The sequence below is a fragment of the Rhineura floridana genome, chromosome 1 (genome assembly GCF_030035675.1).
Source record: "Rhineura floridana isolate rRhiFlo1 chromosome 1, rRhiFlo1.hap2, whole genome shotgun sequence".
Lineage (NCBI taxonomy): Eukaryota > Metazoa > Chordata > Lepidosauria > Squamata > Rhineuridae > Rhineura > Rhineura floridana.
In genome coordinates, this window is record NC_084480.1 from 211,396,623 (window position 1) to 211,416,332 (window position 19,710).

The 19,710-nt window shown below is 41.9% G+C and overlaps 1 protein-coding gene across 7 annotated transcripts in view; it reads right to left on the reverse strand.

Moving 5' to 3' along the window:
* Positions 1-19,710, reverse strand: part of LOC133367599 (uncharacterized) — a 360,491-nt gene that overhangs the window by 216,006 nt on the left and 124,775 nt on the right. For all 7 annotated transcript variants that reach the window (XM_061591725.1, XM_061591699.1, XM_061591706.1 and 4 more), the window contains 3 exons: positions 19,487-19,570; positions 12,987-13,168; positions 350-420 (listed from right to left, as the gene is read on the reverse strand). In XM_061591725.1, the coding sequence (XP_061447709.1) occupies positions 350-420; positions 12,987-13,168; positions 19,487-19,570 (337 nt within the window). The remainder of the gene's footprint in view (positions 1-349; positions 421-12,986; positions 13,169-19,486; positions 19,571-19,710) is intronic.

Genomic DNA, 19,710 nt, shown 5'->3' on the forward strand with positions numbered 1-19,710 from the left:
CTGCACTAGGGCTGCATGAATGAATCCATGAGCATGCTTGACTGACTCTGCCAAAGCATTTGTGCAGCCCCAAGTACAGCCCCAACTTCGGCACTGCCCCAGTTGCTGCTGCTGCCCTATACTAAGGCCTATAGAAACCAGCATTAAAGTTTCACATTATATTTAAGATTACATTATTTAAGCCATGGCCATCTATACTGCACTGTTAACTAAATCATTAACTAGACTGCTAAACCTGTATCTTACTAGCAAAGGTTGTACAGTAGTATCACTGGGGTACATAAAAGGGGTGTTCATTCTCAGGCAGAAAGTGCAGGAATTGGTAATGACTTCTGTTGCTAATACATACCTTTGAATGACTTTAGGAAGCCTACTGTTTAACTTCTTTGTCTGCTGAGAAATGTCTTTCTGGTTTAAACCCTATATGAAAGAATAAAGTTTTAAAATTCTAAAATGCATATCTTTTTAGTATAACTATTTGAAAAATTGCAAGTTTTCATAAGGACAGTGAATTGTTGTAGCTATTTAAACATTACAACCAATAATACAACATTAAACATTATAACCAATTTTAAAGACTTTAAAGGATTTTCATTCTGGAGGACCATGGCTAGGAGTAGAGATGAAATTCGATTCAGTTCACATTTCAAGCCAAATCTATGAAATTCACATTTTCTAAAATTATATGAGAACCAAAACATAGCCATCTTTCTGAATTTGCACTTATGCAAATTTTGCAATGCAGTTTGCCAACCAAACAATGTTTACAAAAATGCATATGTTGGGGAAAAGTGTCCATAAAAATGACTATATTAGTGAAAATAACATACAAAAATGCATTATGTGAAGAAATATTGCTTGCACAAATGTGTACATTGGTCAGAACTGCCTACAAAAATGCCTTTATTAGAGAAAATCTCACTAATATGATGGAGAATTTTCATCTGAATTTTTTTAAAAATAAAAAATGGCTACAGAGATATAGAGAACTGAATAAATGAGAAACTGAGAGAACCAAAATTGACACATCTTTCCATCCCTAGCTAACAGTAATGGATAACCACACACACACACACACACACACACACACACACACACACACACACACACACACACACACACACACACACATTAGATTACCTTTATCAGATTTTATTCTGTCTTCCAAACAATTAACTTATTAGGACATACAGAAATCCATTACTTACTTGATGCAATACCAACCAACAGTAACTTCCTTCTTTTGTTTTAACATTCGACTAAACACTCCAAATATCTATATAAACACTATATACTTCCTACTTGGGTAAACTTCAACCTAACATAAATCATTGATTCAACCGGAACAATCTTTTAACTAACTTCAAACTTCTTTTATCACTTTTAATAGTGTGACTGCAACAGTCTTTCCCCTCTCTGATTCTGGCATGATAAAGCTCTCCAATCCACACAAATGGTTGTTAGGGTGGGGTGGGTACAGAATGCTGTAACCAAGGAAAGATGTACAGAACAGATGTCAACAAGATCTTCACACTTCTCACACCACTGAGTGCTATGCATGGTCTAATATAGCCAGATGGTCCATCCCAGAGGAGGCTGGAACCACAACAGCCTCCCCAATATCTGGTTGTGATGGAGCTTCAACTGTGTGAAGAGTTTAAAAAGGAGGGAAGGGAAATTGTATTATTCCCAGAAAGACCCTCAGGTAGATGGCAGCAACAATTTCCACTTCCAGGCTCCAGACATGAGCCTTCAAGTCACAGGCTAAGAGCCCTTCAGCTTGCACTCACAATAAGCAAGTTGATAATGGGAGACAAACTCGGTAACTGGTTTTGGGTGAAATCAATTCTCTCCACTCCAGCCTCTTATAAGATACCAAAATAAATGCCTAGATGATTTGGAGGGGAGGGGAGGCAAAAGCAAACTCAGTAGCTGGCTTCCGTTGAAACCAACTATAAGGAGACACTCCTGACCGAATCCCTTGGGTTTTTTTTTTTAAAATGAACATCTTGCACTTAACAGCATTTCTAGTTTGGCCCACACTTTGTTTAAGATTAATCAGTCCAAAGTTTGCATTGCATTTTTTTCCTTGGGTTGCAGTGCTTCTGGGCCAAGCTATCTTCAGCAATGGCTGATGACAAGGCAACAGGCCTGCACATATCTTCATTTTGATAAATAAAAGTCAATTCCCAACAAGCTGTCACTCTCTAGAAAGCCAAAGAAGCAGAATGCAGGATAGGGCTATGCAAACAGAGGCCCACAATGACTTCAGTGTGTTCTGTTTGGTTAAATGAAACAGAAGAAGCAAGCTACAATCTGGAACACAGGGGAGTAAGTTCTATGTTGCCTGAAACGGGAAGCAGATTCAACACACAGCCAAATGGTGTCCCTTACTGTATGTATTTACTTTCTCTTTTATCGTCTTATGCATTCCCACAGCAAAAAGTAAAGTGCTGAACTTGGAGACAATGTCACAGTGTATGTGTGTCCGAGTTCAGGATAGAACAAAACCTGTTCACCTGTCTCTACGTGGACCACTCTCAGGGCCTGCATAGGGAAGGAGGTGTCCCTTCTCCCAGTCCAAGGTCAAGGAGGGGCAATACAGAGCTCTAGCTGTGTAAATGTACCAAAATCTTCCAAGATATGGTTACATTGAGTATTAATTCATAGCCATCGGGTGGCTGGCTACAAACCTGCCAGTAGCCAGAGACAGTTTAAGAGGATTAATTTCTGCCAGTAATAACCAGACATTCAAGGTGAAGGAGACTCCATTATCCCTGCAACCCCAACATTTCTTGATCTAGAAATGGTACCATCAAAACTGCCTTCAGACCCAGAAGGTGATTTCGGTGGGTCTGTTCTGAGTATAACTAACACTGGATGTCACCCAGTATGTTTAACTTTTCCTATCTTCTCATACCCATATAAGGATCCATTGTTACTATTATTTTATCTGGTATTTAGGTTTTAGGATGATCCTTTTTTAATGCACTAAATCTTTGTGGTACCTATAATATGCCTACTACATGATAGTATTTTTTTAAAAAAAAATCCAATACTTTCTTTAAAAAAACAAAATCGGCATCTTGTACCCATCTCTACCATTTCTCTTCAACAAATCTCAGTTATGTAAATTGTAACATAACACTAATTGTTTCAGGGTTATACAAGATAAAGATTATGTAGGTAGTTTAAAAATACAAATATTTCCATCATGAAAATGCAATTTTCAACATAATATAACATGCAGACTATATTTTAAAAAAGCTTCTGTGCTGATGCTCTCTTCATGTGAAATAATCATTATTATGCCATTCCTTAACACTTAGGAGGAAAGTTTATGAGGAAATCTTCATGTCCTCCATATACTAATATTAATAGCATTAATATTAATGAAAGTACGTTGCCCAATGCAGGGAAAAGTAAATCACACCATCCACATCTGTGTCATGGAGTGGTATGAACCAAAATTGCTACCTAGGCATCCAAGCAGGGGACAGACACCACTTGTAGTTCTGTTGAAACAGCTTTCTGTCATATTTCAGGCACATAGCTTAGTGCTAGCATAAGTGACTTTGGATGGTACATAGCAGCACACATATGAAGCTATCACCTTATACAGAGTGAAACCATAGCTCCATCTGATCTATTGTTGTCTATTCTGACTGACATGCACTCTGCTGGGACTCAGGCAGAGATCTTTCCTACTACTTGAGAATCTTTAGCTGGAGATGCCTGAGATTGGATTTGGGACTTTATGTGTGTCTTCTGCCACTGAGATATGGCTCTTCTTGCCATGGCAATGTGGAGAAGGTAGCAGCAGGCAGCAAATGAAATTATGACCAGCAGAGGAAGAAGAGTTTGGAGTGTAAGGTGTTTTTTCTTTGAGCATGTGAACTATGTATTGCAAAAATGTGTATGTGACGCCCTTCCCTGGCTGTCCCTGTCAGGTTCCTACCTGCTCGTGGTTACTGCCTGTCACTAGGCACCACCAGGGACTCCACCAATCCGGACTGTCCTTTTTTATGGTTTCTCTCCCCGCTCTAGCATAGACCTCACCAGATCCCCCTGCTAGGCAGCACCACCAGTCATGTCCTATAACCCGTATTCCCAGAGACTCTGCCTGAGTCTCTCTATCAGGTTACCTCTGTGACTGCGTGCTTAAACTGTCCCAATCCCTTTGTATCAATGCAGATAATCCTGGTTTGCTCTGAATACTTGTGGTGTTATTCTTCCCTTCCCCGCTGCCACCATTTGTCACTCTTCAGCCTTGGTATTTACCTTACCCTCCCTTCTGGTCTGTGAAACCCCAGCCAAGGATCAGGCCTTTGGTAAACCAAATATATTTATTAAATAACAAAGATAACAAGATTTCTTTATAAAGGCACTTAAGCATATGGTTTCATCTATCCCTGAGGTACTGGTCTTAGCATTAATCCGAACTCCACACTCTCCTCACATCCACCAACTCTCCACACAATCTCCTCTCAAAAAACCCACCAAAACAACCCACTAACTTCCACCATCCACCCAGATTCAACTGTCATCCTTCCATTTATACTCTCCAGCCATCCAAACTCTCAGCCAATCATCCAGCATTCTACTGCCCATTTACTCCCCCCTCCTCTTTCATTCCAGTTACCATGTATCTCCTATCCAAACAGCCCTTACCATATATACACTAATACAGGAACATCACATTTCCCCCCCCTTAAAATAACGGCAAAGTATTATTCCTGTTCCAGGATTCATACGTCGCGTTAATAAGTAAAACAAGTCTCTCTGGGGAAAATGTCTTTCTTTGTTCCTCCGTCTGGTCACGTCACTGCAGTCCCAGCCACCTGCCTTGACAGTCCATTGGCCAAAACATTGTCCTTGCCTTTGATGAACTGGAAGTCCACTTGATAGTCTTGTAGGGCCCAGGACCACCTCTGCAGCATAGTATTATGGTTTTTCATAGTCTGTAACCATAACAAGGCCCGATGATCCGTTGTTACCATGAATCTTCGTCCCCATACGTATGGGCGCAACTTATTCAGTCCCCACACGACCGCTAGGCACTCCTTTTGGACCGACGAATAGTTTTTCTCCCTCGGCATCAGCTTGCGACTCAGATACGCCACTGGATGTCTGGTGCCTTCTCTCTCCTGCAGCAAGACGACTCCCAGCACGAGGTCTGACGCATCTGTAGCCACGATGAATGGTTGCTCATAGTCTGGTGCTATTAATATGGGTCCTTGGCACAAGGCTTACTTCAGCACATCAAAAGCCTTCTGACATTCATCCGTCCATACCACACGCTCAGAACACTTTTTCTTTGTCAATTCATGCAAGGGGGTTGCGATTTCCCCAAAATTTTTCACAAACTTCCTATAAAAACCAGCCACACCTAGAAAGGCCCTAACTTGCTTTTTGGTTAAGGGGATAGGCCACGCTTGTATTGCCTCCACCTTGCTCCATAAGGGGGTGATTTTCCCACTCCCCACCTTATGTCCTAAATAGACCACCTCCTTCAACCCAAACTGGCATTTCTTAGCTTTTATTGTGAGGCCTGCCTTTCTTAATGCCTCTAATACTGTTGTCAGGTGTTGGACATGCTCAGGCACCAACTTGCTAAAAATGGCCAGGTCATCGATATAGGCCACTGCAAAATCTGACATGCCTCGCAACACAGTATTGATTAGCCTCTGAAATGACCTTGGTGAGTTCCTTAGTCCCATGGGTAAGGTCACAAACTCATATAACCCATCTGGTGTACGGAAGGCAGTTTTGGCTCTGGATTGCTCGTCTAGTTCCATTTGCCAAAATCCTTTACAGAGGTCTAACGTAGAGATAATGGTTGCTGCCCCCAACAACTCTAACATTGCGTCCACCCTAGGCATAGGATACGCATCTGGGACAGTAATTTTATTGATTAGCCGATAATCAATGCAAAATCTTGTCGTTCCATCTTTTTTCGGAACCAGGACAATACTTGAGGCCCAGGGACTGATAGATTCCCTGATCACTCCTAGTTCCAGCATATCTTCGACCTCCTTTTTGATCTCACTCAAAACTTTCCCATTCACACGGTACGGCATAAATCTGATTGGGGCATGATCTCCAGTATCAATGGAATGTTTGGCTATACTGGTTCGGCCAGGTCTATTGCTGAAGAGATTCCCATAGTTTTTCAAAACTCTCAGAATCTCTTCCTTTACTTCCTCCTTCACCTCCTCTAACCATTCCACTTGATCTACCCCTCCTTTGTCTTTGCTTTCCTGTACCAAATCCGGAAGTTCAGGCCCACTTCCCTCAGGGAATAAGGTAACTTGCAACACCTTTGCATCCCTGGTATGGTAAGGCTTTAACATATTTACATGAACCACTTTGTTTTTGTTTAATTGGTCTGTGGTAATTACATACATCAATGTGTCAAGCTTATCTCTTATGGTATATGGTCCCACCCAGTTAGCCTGTAATTTGTCATGTTTCCTGGGTATGAACGCCATAACCATATCTCCCACATCATACACACGTTCCCTGGCTGTTCTGTCATACCAGTAACGTTGCTTCTGCTGAGCTTGAATGAGATTCTCTTTCACAACTTCCATCATTGATGTTAATTTATTGCGGAATTCCAATACAAAATCTACTACAGATGTTTTGTACTCTCCCAGGGTTCCTTCCCATGAATTTTTTAACAGTTCCAAAGGTCCCCTCACTTTTCTAGTGAACATCAGTTCAAAGGGTGAGAAGCCTGTTGACTCCTGAGGGACTTCTCTGTATGCAAATAAGAAGCATCCCAAACGTTCATCCCAGTCTTGTGGGTGATCTTGAACATAGCTTCTTATCATGCCCTTCAAAACCCCATTGAATCTCTCGGTCAATCCATTAGTGGCTGGATGGTAAGTGGTGGTCTTTAGATGTTTTAGACCACAACACTTCCACATACATTGCATCACTTCTCCCATGAATACACTGCCTTGATCCATCAGCACTTCATGAGGGAAACCCAGCCTCATAAAGATTTTTAATAAAGCCTCTGCCACTACAGGGGCTTCTACAGATCTTAGTGCTTCTGCGTCTGGGTACCTGGTGGCAAAATCCACCACCACCACTAGATATTTCTTGCCATGCCTTGTGGGTTTGGAAAAAGGGCCCACCAAATCTACTCCCACTCTATAAAAGGGTTGTCCAATTATAGGAAGGGGCTTTAAGGGTGCCTTAGTCTTTACTCCACTTTTCCCCACCTTTTGGCATATACCACAAGATAGACAATGTTGTTTTACATCTTTGGAGATGTTTGACCAATAATAGTGTGCAGCCAATCTCCTCTTGGTCTTTTTTATTCCCAGATGTCCTGCACATGGGACATTGTGGGCTACCTCTAGCAATCTGGTTCTGTATTTGCTAGGTATTATCAATTGCTTCACTGGTTCACATTCATCCTTTCTCTCAGCAGGCATCCACAGTCTATATAAAATCCCATTCTCACACACAACTTGATTCCTCAGTTTGTCAGTGAAAGGAATCTGTTGGGTCAGGGCTTGCTCCTTTATTTGCTTCAAACTGGTATCCTTATTCAGTTCTTCTCTGAAATGCTCTGTCTCTTCCACAGAGACCACTTGATACAGTTTGTCTCCTTCAGCAGGCCTGCTAGTGGTTGCTATGGTGACCTTAGGCTCGATAACAGATTCCACCCTGTTTTTTTCAGCCTGTGTTAACATGGCTTCTGTTTCTTTGCCAAGCTGCTGTCTGGTCACCACATATATTTTCCCTTGTGCCCCCATAACATCTCTTCCCAGTATCACTGGTTCTTGTTGTTGGGCATTAATACCGACTTTATATTTTCCCTCTTTATTTCTCCATTTCATTTTCACTAGGGCTATGGGTAAGCTTTCTGGATCTCCCCTCACTCCTTGGATAGTCACCGTTTCCTGAGGTAATATTTCCTCAGATTTTATTAAATCTGGCCTCAGTAATGTCTGAGCGGCACCAGTATCAAGCAATGCCCAATAATTTGCCCCTTGAACACACACTTCTTCTCTTAGACTCGAATCCAAGTCTTTTACTTCTGTCCAGTTTATCTGACAGAACTGAACCTTTTTTGTTGTTAGATCTTTTGGTTCTGTTTTTACTGCCCTTGCCTGAGCAGGATTACTAATGGGGTTGGCAACCTCACATTGAAAACGTAGGTGCCCCGGTCTACCACACTTGTAGCATAATTTCTCCTCCATTTTAGGGTACACAGATCCACTCTGGGGTGTCCTGTGCCCTTCAGATTTTACTGGAGGGCTCACTCGCTGTGGCACCACATCCTTTCTGCCACCACTATATGGTCTGGGTTTAAAATCTCTTGATGTTTTCCCCACCCAGACAGTTCTATTGGAGGCAAAGTGATCCGCCATCTCTGCAGCCTCCTGCATTGATGTAGGGGAACGGTCTTTGACAAGGAGCCTTATTTCTGGTGGTAACTGATGGTATAATTGATCCAGTATCATGAGGCTTTTTACCTCTTCCACTGACTAAGCTTTTGCACTACTCAACCACTTTCCAAATATAGCCATCAACTTTGCTCCCAGTTCAACAAAAGACCTCCCTGCTTGGATCTGACAGTTTCGGAATAACTTTCTAAAATAGTCAGGTCCCAGTCTGAATCTTTTGTAGACTGCCTCTTTAAACTCAGCATAGGTGATGGGCCTGTCTGGGGAAATATTGGTATACCTCTACCAATTCCCCTTTGATCAGGTTTGATAAATACTGCATGTATTTATCTTCAGGTAGCCCCCACAATTGAGCTGCCTTTTCAAAGGTTGTGAGATAAATTTGAGGATCTTGACCAGGCTCATAGACAGCAAAGTCCTTTGGAGTAATTTTTACTTTTGCTCCATCTCTGTCTTTCCTTGTCTCCTCAGAGTGAAATTTCTCTCTATCCAATTTTAATCTTTCCCCTTGTATCTCAGCATCCACTCTCATTCTCTCAGTTTCCATCCTCAATCTCTCAGTTTCTAACTCTCGCTGTTTATCTTTCCCATCAGCTTCCATCCTCAATCTCTCAGTTTCCAACTCCCTCTGCTTGTCTTTTTCCTCAGCCTCCCATCTTAACTTCTCTCTCAAATACTCTATATAAGTGGGATTGCTTAAGTATCCTTCTGGGGTCTCTTCCCTGAAAGGTTGTTTTTGCTGGACGGTTGCAAATCCTATAAGTGCTACCCTCAATTCATCTACCCCTTTACCCTCATGAGGTAAATTGAATGTTATGCACTTCTCCACCAGCTCCTCTCTTTTCATTTTTATGTATTCAGCCATGGTGTTTGAGTTCACTCACTCTTTGCCACACACTCTTTGCTAGTCACTCTCACAAGAAATCTTGTTTTGTTATTTCTGTTTGCCACACCACTGTTAGGGATTCTCTAGTATTCGTATCTGGATTCTCTGTTGTTCGTATCCCACCGCTACTGCCACCACATGTGCTTGGGACTCTCTTTGGTTCGTATCCCACCGCTGTGCCACCACATGTGACGCCCTTCCCTGGCTCTCCCTGTCAGGTTCCTACCTGCTCGTGGTTACTGCCTGTCACTAGGCACCACCAGGGACTCCACCAGTCTGGACTGTCCTTTTTCATGGTTTCTCTCCCCGCTCTAGCATAGACCTCACCAGATCCCCCTGCTAGGCAGCACCACCAGTCACGTCCTATAACCCGTATTCCCAGAGACTCTGCCTGAGTCTCTCTATCAGGTTACCTCTGTGACTGCGTGCTTAAGCTGTCCCAATCCTTTTGTATCAATGCAGATAATCCTGGTTTGCTCTGAATACTTGTGGTGTTATTCTTCCCTTCCCCGCTGCCACCATTTGTCACTCTTCAGCCTTGGTATTTACTTACCCTCCCTTCTGGTCTGTGAAACCCCAGCCAAGGATCAGGCCTTTGGTAAACCAAATATATTTATTAAATAACAAAGATAACAAGATTTCTTTATAAAGGCACTTAAGCATATGGTTTCATCTATCCCTGAGGTACTGGTCTTAGCATTAATCCGAACTCCACACTCTCCTCACATCCACCAACTCTCCACACAATCTCCTCTCAAAAAACCCACCAAAACAACCCACTAACTTCCACCGTCCACCCAGATTCAACTGTCATCCTTCCATTTATACTCTCCAGCCATCCAAACACTCAGCCAATCATCCAGCATTCTACTGCCCATTTACTCCCCCCTCCTCTTTCATTCCACTTACCATGTATCTCCTATCCAAACAGCACTTACCATATATACACTAATACAGGAACATCACAGTGTACATTAGGCAAAATTGCATACAAAACAGTGTATATTAGGACAAATTTGTTTTCTAAAACGCTGACAAATTTTCATGAGAACTTTAAAAAAAATTAATTTGCAAACGAATGTGGAAATGTGGTGAACAGAACTTAAAATGGGGAAAAATGAGTAAACTAAGAGAAAATAAAATGGACAGGAATACGACAAATCGTTTTCATTGCAATTCTAACCATGTCTACTCAGAAGTAAGTTTTATTAAATTCAGTGGGCTTAAACTCAGTTAAGTAGGGTAAGGAGTATAGCTTCAGGTTGCAAACCTATGCCCACATACCTGGGTTTAAGACCCATTGAATTAGACTTCTGAATAACTACACTGCCAAATTGTGCTATCAGATTCATAAAGGCCACAAAAGGATAATTATAACTATCATTTTAATATATGCTTATTTATATATGTATGGTATTTATGAATAAAAATGCAAGATTTTGAAAAGTACTCTCTCATAAAAAGACAGCAAACTACATAAAAAAGGTTGGCAGAAACCAGGATCTTCTCCAAACTCACTATAAAACAAAACACGGATATATCTGTCTGGATATCTGATTATCTGAATACAAAAGAGTTTGAGGGCCTTTGAGTACTACTGTAGGGGGAAATTGTTTAGTTCAAGGAGAGATAAAGGCACTGACATTATGCATCTCCAGAGTTCCTTAGTGTCAAAGGCAGAACAATATGCATTTTACCACCAGCTTATTTTTATATTGTTTTATCTTTGCTTATCTTTCTATTGTAAGTGGTGGTTGTATGTCCAAGTGGAGAGGAAGATTACAGGCTAACAAATGGGACAGAAGGTAGAAACCCCCAAGGTATCATGTTAAGTAATGTAATACCTTTGAGTTCCTACCTGAAGGCAAGTGACAAATCAATTAAGACTATAATAAAAAGGTAAAACCCCAATTAAATAATTATCTCTTTCACTTGCGACGATTAAGAACTAATTAAATTCTATATGTTCTATTACATGTGGATTCAAATTCTCCCTTGCCAGTTAAGGAAAGGTATTCAGTGGTTACAGATGAGACTTCATAAACATTCAAATGATAGGCTACAGCATGGGACTTGGTGTAAAAAATTACCTTTTATTCATTGCAACCAATATAAAGATTTAACACACACACACCAATATTTCATCCCACAAAAAGAAGCAGTAAACTGAGAATTTATTACTTCTATTAATATGTTAGATTGTGCACCATTGGGACTGTATCATAACGATTATTTTTCATAATGTTATGAAGCACTTGAAAAATATAAAGATTTTTAGTTATATATTCAAGATGAGCAGAATTTATCCTCCTTTTAATGTATACAACTATATTGTTGTTGTTATTTTGCCTAGGCAAGAGTTTCCAGGTGACTTATAGACATCACAATCAACCAAAACCCCAACAATAAAACCTCTTTTCCTCAAATCTCTATAAAACACCAAACTCCCATTCAGAGATTAATCATTCCCAATCTTTAGCCAGTGGTTGAAAGAAAAAATTAGTATAAAATACAAAACAACTGGTAAAAGTGTTAATACTGCTAAAAAACCTGGATAAAAAGAAAAGCCTTTGTCTGATGCAGAAAAAAATTAGAAAGTAGGCACCAGGCAGGTCTCTCTGGGAAGAGCTTTCCAGAGATGAGGAGCCACCACTGAGGAGGCCTCTCTCTTATTTCCTCAGAAGAGCTGGGGGTGTGAGGAGCAGGACAGGAACAAGGGGCAAAGAAGCAGCCTGCCTCTGTCTCCTTCTACCTGCCTCAACTGCATGTTTAATAAGGGCTTCAAACCTAATTAGAGCTAATTTAAGGCTTCCAGTTCGGTTTGGGGCCCGGATCTGGGTTGTGTTGGCTTCAGATCATCCCGGTTTGGATCAGGGCCACTCTGAAGCAGTGGATTGAGCCTCAAATTGGGTCAGGGGTGTGCACAGCCCTAATTAGTATATATGATGATTTCAATGTAGTTTTTATTTTATTTGGACTATTTTATTCCTCAAAACACTTTATTATTTATTTATTTATTATTTGATTTATATCCCACCCTTCCTCCCAGCAGGATCCCAGGGCTGCTCTGAGCCCATGAGATAGAATGGGATATAATTTGAATAAATAAATAATAAAACAATAATATAAAATACTCCAAAGATCCTTGGTCATAGTAGGTGTGGGATAAAGGAAGAATGAGTGAGGAAGGAGGGTAATTGTTGATGAAGGCAGAATATGAAAATGTCAGCTTGCCATGTTGTGCAAACCAGGAATCCTGACTTAAAACAAACTCTGGTAAATTTTGGAACAAACCAACTCCAAACCATGGGTTATGAAGCTGGCTTATTTCACTGAACAGAGTTTGTTTTAAACTACAATCTCTGGTTCATACTTAACAAGCCAAGATTTGTAGGAAGTGAAACTAATATCTGGAGTCATCCATCTCCCTGCCACACATTAGGAAAAGAGAAGAGGGAAGTTTTCCTCAGGCTCACTGCAGCTTGTCCATCTAGCGCTAAACCATGGTTTGGCTTTATGTGCCAATGCAGCCATTAAAACCACATGCACATTGTAGTCAATGCATTCCAATTACAGACTCAGAAAACTGTAAAACTGTTTCTGATGCTGTCACATGTGAAAAAGTCTTACTGTGACGCAAACCGTAAATTGGACTGTTGGGTCTTGATACTTACTTGTCCAAGTGGAAAGTTGCAGAGGAGAATAATATCATCTTGAACATTCTTCTCAAACTGTTCAATGTAAGGAAGAATCTCTTCATCTTCTCCTTTCTCACAAAGATCACATGGTTTGGTACAACTGGCAGAGCATGCAGTATCTAAAGCATCTTCATCTTGTTTTTCTTCAGTATATGTTTCTAGAAACAAGAATGCAATAGTTTCTGTTTATTGGAAGAAAGGGTTTATCTTGCATTTTATACTTCTGAGGTATTGGTCTGATCCAACAAGTTGCAAGGCACTATGAAATAAGTTAATTTTAAAAAATAGCTCTGTAAACTGTAGGAATGTTCTATATGTATGCTTCAGGAGTACAGAAAAATTCTTTGCAGCACCTTGCTGCATTGAATCATTAGTATTGTGTGACACAGTCATTTGACTCAAACTTTCAAACAACTGGCAAAAATAAGAAAAGGGCACATAAACATTTGGAATGGAAGGGTGCAGTTTTAATATGGATGTCATGAGCCCCACGGAATGATCCTGGAGTGATGAAAAATAACAGGACAAAGATACAGAATGGGATCCAGGGGAGAGTCCTAGTAGCTTGCAACCAGGAAGTACTGAGACAGTAGGCTTCAGTACTATTGACAGTGACAGCTCCTCCCCCTTAACTCCAGTTACAACAGAAGGAACGCTGGCCAATCTCCTCCATTCTCCCAAGTTGCTGCCGCCACGTACACCTCCTCTAGAGGAGGAGAGTCTTGATGAGGTACCACTGCCCGTCGCCCCAGACATGCAGACATTTGCACTGACAGGCTCAGCTGGCCCCCACCTTCCCACCTAAGCGGAGCGCTCATTTGTGAAGCCCTCCGATTCTGTGACACCTTCCTCTCTCAAGTAGAAAGGGCCTGCCTGCACCTATTTAAGGTCATAGGGAACGTGTCTAATTGCAGCCACAATGTCTTAGCTTTGAATAGTCATGCCTAGTTCTGCTGTGCAGAGATGCAGAATTTTGTGTGGCCTGTAAGCTGATCCATGCAGAGCTCTAAATGGACGTTTTTCATTAAACATACAGGAGAAAAATACACCAGTGAGTCTGAGTCTAATTCCAATCGGCTTGACCAGGACAATGTCCTTTCAGCTAGAATATGTCAATTTCAATTTCTCTCAATTTCTCATTTTCCCAACCTTAAATTGGTTTTCCACATTTCCACATCAGATTGCAATTTTTAAAAAATCTTCATAAAAAACCATCTGCGTTTTAATACAATTTTCTCCTAATAGACACATTTTTGTATACAGCTTTGCTTAATATACACATTTTTGCAGCCGTGGGGTCCTAATGGGAGGAAGGGTGGAATATAAATCTAATAAATAAATAAATAATTTTTGCAAAACAATTTCCCCTAATACAACACATTTTTGTTAATTACTTTTACATATATATTTATTTTATGCACACTTTACCCTGGTATATGTATTTTTGTACACTTTTTTGTATTTGGTTGGAAAACTGCATTGCAAAATTCTGAGAAGTTCAAATTTCAAATGATGGCTGTGCTTTGGTTTGCTTATTGTTTTAGAAAGTGTGAATTAGGTAAGTTCACCTTTAAATGCACACTGAATCGCATTTCTCCCCCATCTCTACTTTCAGCCCACTTCCCCTCGTGGCCCCTTCAGCAGCAGCAGAGATGTCCCCAGTTGCCACCAAAAATAATCCTGCTAACCAGCAGTTCCAGGTAACAGAGCTGTAGGTATCTCAAAGAAGCTAGTACCTTGTCCTAGGAACTCTTGGCATATAAAGAAGGCACCTCCAGAATCTTTCCATGCAGTGGTTCCTCTGATCTCCCACCCAAATTGCTAAATCTTAGGAAGACTCTAAACTTCAAAGCTTGGCCTACAGTCACTTAGGCTGGGGTGGGCTACCATGGGCATTGTTAGGTGGTGTTTCAGGGGGCCCAGGCCCCAGGTCTTTTGTAGTAGGCCCCAGATCTCCTGCCCTTTCCCTATTTTTAATTGTTTTTTTAAAATTACTTTGCTTATAGGGTGGATGAGCACACTGCACAGCATAATGCTGATGAAACCCCAGCCACCTACCATCATAATTTCAAATCTTATGCAAATACTATTTGTTTGTTTGTTTGTTTGTTTATATACCGCCCCATACCCGAAGCTCTCTGGGTGGTTTATAGCAATTAAAAACATTAAAAACAAATATACAAATTTTAAAACACAAAAAACAATTTAAAAACACATGCTAAAATGCCTGGGAGAAGAGGAAAGTCTTGACCTGGTACCGAAAAGATAAGTGTTGGCGCCAGGTACACCTTGTCAGGGAAATCATTCCATAATTTGGGGGCCACCACTGAGAAGGCCTCCCTTGTTGACAGACTCCCAGCTTCCCTCCGAGTAGGCACCCGGAGGAGGACCTTGGATGTTGAGCATTGTGTATGGGTGGGTTCATGTCGGGAGAGGCGTTCCACCAGGTATTGTGGTCCCAAGCCATGTAAGGCTTTATTGGTTAAAACCAGCACCTTGAATTGAGCTCGGAAACATAAAGGCAGCCAACGCAAGTGGGCCAGAATCGGTTTTATATGTTCGAACCGTCTGGTCCCTGTTACCAATCTAGCCGCTGCATTTTGCACAAGCTGCAGTTTCCGAACCGTCTTCAAAGGCAGTCCCACGTAGAGCGCATTGCAGTAATCTAACTTGGAGGATACCAGATCATGGACAACTGAAGCCAGGTTATCCCTGTCCAAATAGGGACGTAGCTGGGCCACCAACCAAAGTTGGTAGAAGGCACTCCGTGCCACCGAGGCTACCTGAGCCTCAAGTGACAGAGATGGTTCTGGGAGAACCCCCAAGCTACGAACCTGCTCCTTCAGGGGGAGTGCGACCCCATCCAGGACAGGTTGAACATCCACCATCTGGTCAGAAAAACCACCCACTAGCAGCATCTCAGTGTTGTCTGGATTGAGCCTCAGTTTATTAGCCCTCATCCAGTCCATTGTCACAGCCAGGCACTGGTTCAGCACATTGACAGCCTCACCCGAAGAAGATGAAAAGGAGAAATAGAGCTGTGTCTCATCAGCATACTGATGGCAACGCACTCCAAAGCTCCGGATGACTGCACCCAACGGTTTCATGTAGATGTTGAACAGCATGGGGGACAGGACTGACCCCTGTGGAACCCCATACTGGAGAGACCAGGGTGCCAAGCAATGTTCCCCAAGCACCACCTTCTGGAGCCAAGTAGGAGCAGAACCACAGCCATGCAGTCCCTCCCACTCCCAACTCAGCCAGTCTCCCCGGAAGGATACCATGGTCGATGGTATTGAAAGCCGCTGAGAGATCAAGGAGAATCAACAGAGTCACATTCCCCCTGTCTCTCTCCCAACAGAGGTCATCATACAGGGTGACCAAGGCTGTTTCCATGCCAAAACCAGGCCTAAAACCGTACTGAAATGGATCCAGATAATTGGTCTCATCCAAGAGTGTCTGGAGCTGGCCTGCCACCACTCGTTCAAAGACCTTGCCCAGGAATGGTACATTTGCTACCGACCTATAGTTATTAAGATTTTCTGGGTCCAGGGATGGTCTCTTCAGGAGTGGTCTCACTACTGCCTCTTTCAGGTGGACAGAGACCAACCCCTCTAGCAGAGAGGCATTAATCACTTCCCTGGCCCAGCCGGCTGTTCCATCCCTGCTAGCTTTTATTAGCCAAGAAGGGCAAGGATCCAGCACAGAAGTGGTTGCACAAACCTGTCCAAGCACCTTGTCAACGTCCTCAAATGTACCAACTGAAACTCATCCAAGAAATTGGGACTAAGCTGTGCTCTGGATACCCCACTTGATTCACCTGCTAAAACACTGTAGTCTAAGTCCTGGCAGATGCTAAAGATTTTATCCTGGAAAGGCCTAGCAAATTCATTACAGCGGGCCTCAGATGGTTCTACCATGTCCTTGGGACCAGCGTGTAATAGCCCCTGAACAATTCTGAAGAGCTCCACTGGGCGGCAGATTGATGATTTGATAGTGGCAGCAAAATATTGGTTTTTTGCTGCCCTCACTGCCCCTAAATACAGCTTATCATAGGCACTTACCAGTGTGTAACTGCATCCACCAGGAGTTTGTCTCCATCTGCACTCAAGCCGTCTCCTATATTGTTTCATCGCTCTCAGCTCTGGGATATACCATGGAGCTGTATGAGCTCTACACAGGTGGGCGGTACACCAACAGAATCCCCAGTCTGTCCTGCTGACTCAACACAAGGTGCAAACACTCCAGACCAGTAGTTACATGAACAGGGTGCTTGCAGAGGGAGATGGAGCTCCATGGACCACAGCAAACCCCCTCCCTTACCCTCAGGTCTACCCTGATGCTGAACCAGGTACCCTGGCGGACATAGCTAGGAGAGACTGACTCCTCCCTCCTTATCCACCCAGGTCTCAGTTATACATGCCAGATCCACTGCCTCATCCACAATTAAATCATGAATGAGGGAGATCTTATTACGCACCGATCTGGCGTTTAGGAGCAGCATCTGGAGGTCTGAGAGCTGGCTGATAGGACAACCAACAAACCTGCAGGTTTGGGGAGGACTGGAACAAGGCACAGTAGTTAACTGCCTGGGCCACGTTCCCTTTACCTGGCAAGTCCTCCTCACAATGCCATATCTCCTTCTACCCGTCACTACACTAACTGAGACCCCATCAAGTCTCCCTGCTTGGCTCTGTCCTCTCTCCCAAGCACATAACTCAAGACCCGCAAGTCACACAAAAAGCCAGGGAATCTATTTCTTGGATCTGTCCTCCAAGTCCATTGAGTACCTAGCAATGCTCCTAAGGACAGCAAACATTGTATGTACGGATTCTGCCTAAGCTTTAGCTCAGTTGGCTCAAGGAACTTCACTCAGGGATTACACAGCTCCCTGGAGGCTTAAAAAACCAACCTTAGGGAGCAGATGCACAGTTCCTGTCTGCAAGGGTCATTAATCTCCAGTGCTTGGAACAAACCAAACGACAGAAATCACACTGAAAATGGAAGTCCTTTTTGGCAAGAATAAAAGTAGAAAGGAAACAAAATAGGCTATTTCATACCACCATTAATATATATTGATTTTTCTCACCATTGCAAGCATATCCTTGCATTTCGCAGGACTTTTTGATTACAGCACTATACAGTCTTCGGCAAATTATACTATGACTTTTGCTCTGATACTTGCAGAAGTTTAAGTCACATATAATCATAAGAATTGTCTTGCTCATTTCCCCACATTAGGATCACAAAAAGATGACAATAACCAGTCTGTCCACATCTCACTTCATCAGGGTTATCTGAAGAGAAATCTATTATTTTATATTAGCCTGTTCCCCCCCCTCCCCATGGGAAAATGTCACTTCTATGTTTTTTGCCTCCCATATGCCACAAGACACAAAGCTTACTCCAGGGTCTACAGTTAAGTGCATTTTAACTTTTGCTCAGTTAACATTGTTCAGTGATGAGATTTCTGGAGTACCAAAGCTGTGCTGAAACCCTACCATCAAGGGATGCAGAGCTTTTTAAAAACAACATATTTTCTCTTACATTTTGAATTCCAAGTGCTCTGATTTCTTAAGAATAAACTAATTTTGTCTGCTGCATTAATTTTCCTCTGGATTTGAACCTACCTACCTACTTAAGGCCGTAGTCCAATAGCCCCTTACCTGGGAGTAAACTCCATTGAACTCAATGGAATTTAATTTTAAGTAAACATGTATAGGCTTGTACTGTAAATGTTCTTTTGTGCTATACTCTACTAGTAAATTGATATTTTGGTAATGTAGGACAAATGCCTAGAGGGCAGAAAGAAAATATTATTAAATATTCTGTATTAAGTGCTAATTTTGAGTGGTGGCAGCAATAACTACCATAGTATTATTTTTTAAAAACAGGGAATTGTCTGAGTGTGCAAAATTAGGAGGCCTGATATAATACAACTGCTTGAGATCATTTTATGACCTATGTATCATTTATGTGTAACTTCCTATGTAGACATTGTGACAATTCACTCAGTCACCAGGCTTGCTCATACACACATCTATTCATTACTTGCTGACTGCAACTTCAAGACATTATTTGCCGTTGTGAATGGACCATCACAAGCATAACACCACAGACTGAGTTTTTAGAGCATCTCAAGCACACAAAATTTCTTTCAGCAGAGACAATTCACACTTCATCTTCCAGGCATCAACTCTAGAGTAAATGGACAGAGCAAGGATGGGAAATGTGTGGCCCTCCAGATGTTTCTGGACTTCAGTTCCCATCAGCTCCAGCCAACGTGGCCAATGGTCAGGAGTGATGTAAGGTGTAGCCTAGCAACATGTGAAAGGCCATAGGTTCTTCATTTCTGGACTAGAGAAATGAAGTGATGGACAGGCATTTGTGAATGGCTCTTAGTCCTTTCTTTTATATCAATGAGCCAAAAAATGACCATGGTTCAAGTCTCCGAATGAAAGACATTTGAAGTTTACCATGTGATACCAGAATTCTGTTCTCTTCATCTAGAAAAGTCATCAGGTTGTCATACAGGAGTCTCTCATCCAACTTCACAGGCACTACAAGAAGTAAAGGAATGAAGGTCAGATAACTTTGGATAATTTCAAAATGCCAAAAACTCTTTAAACTGATATATAACAAAGCACACAAAGAAGAGAAATAATCACTTTTATCATCATGCTTTAAAAGGGGCTATAGA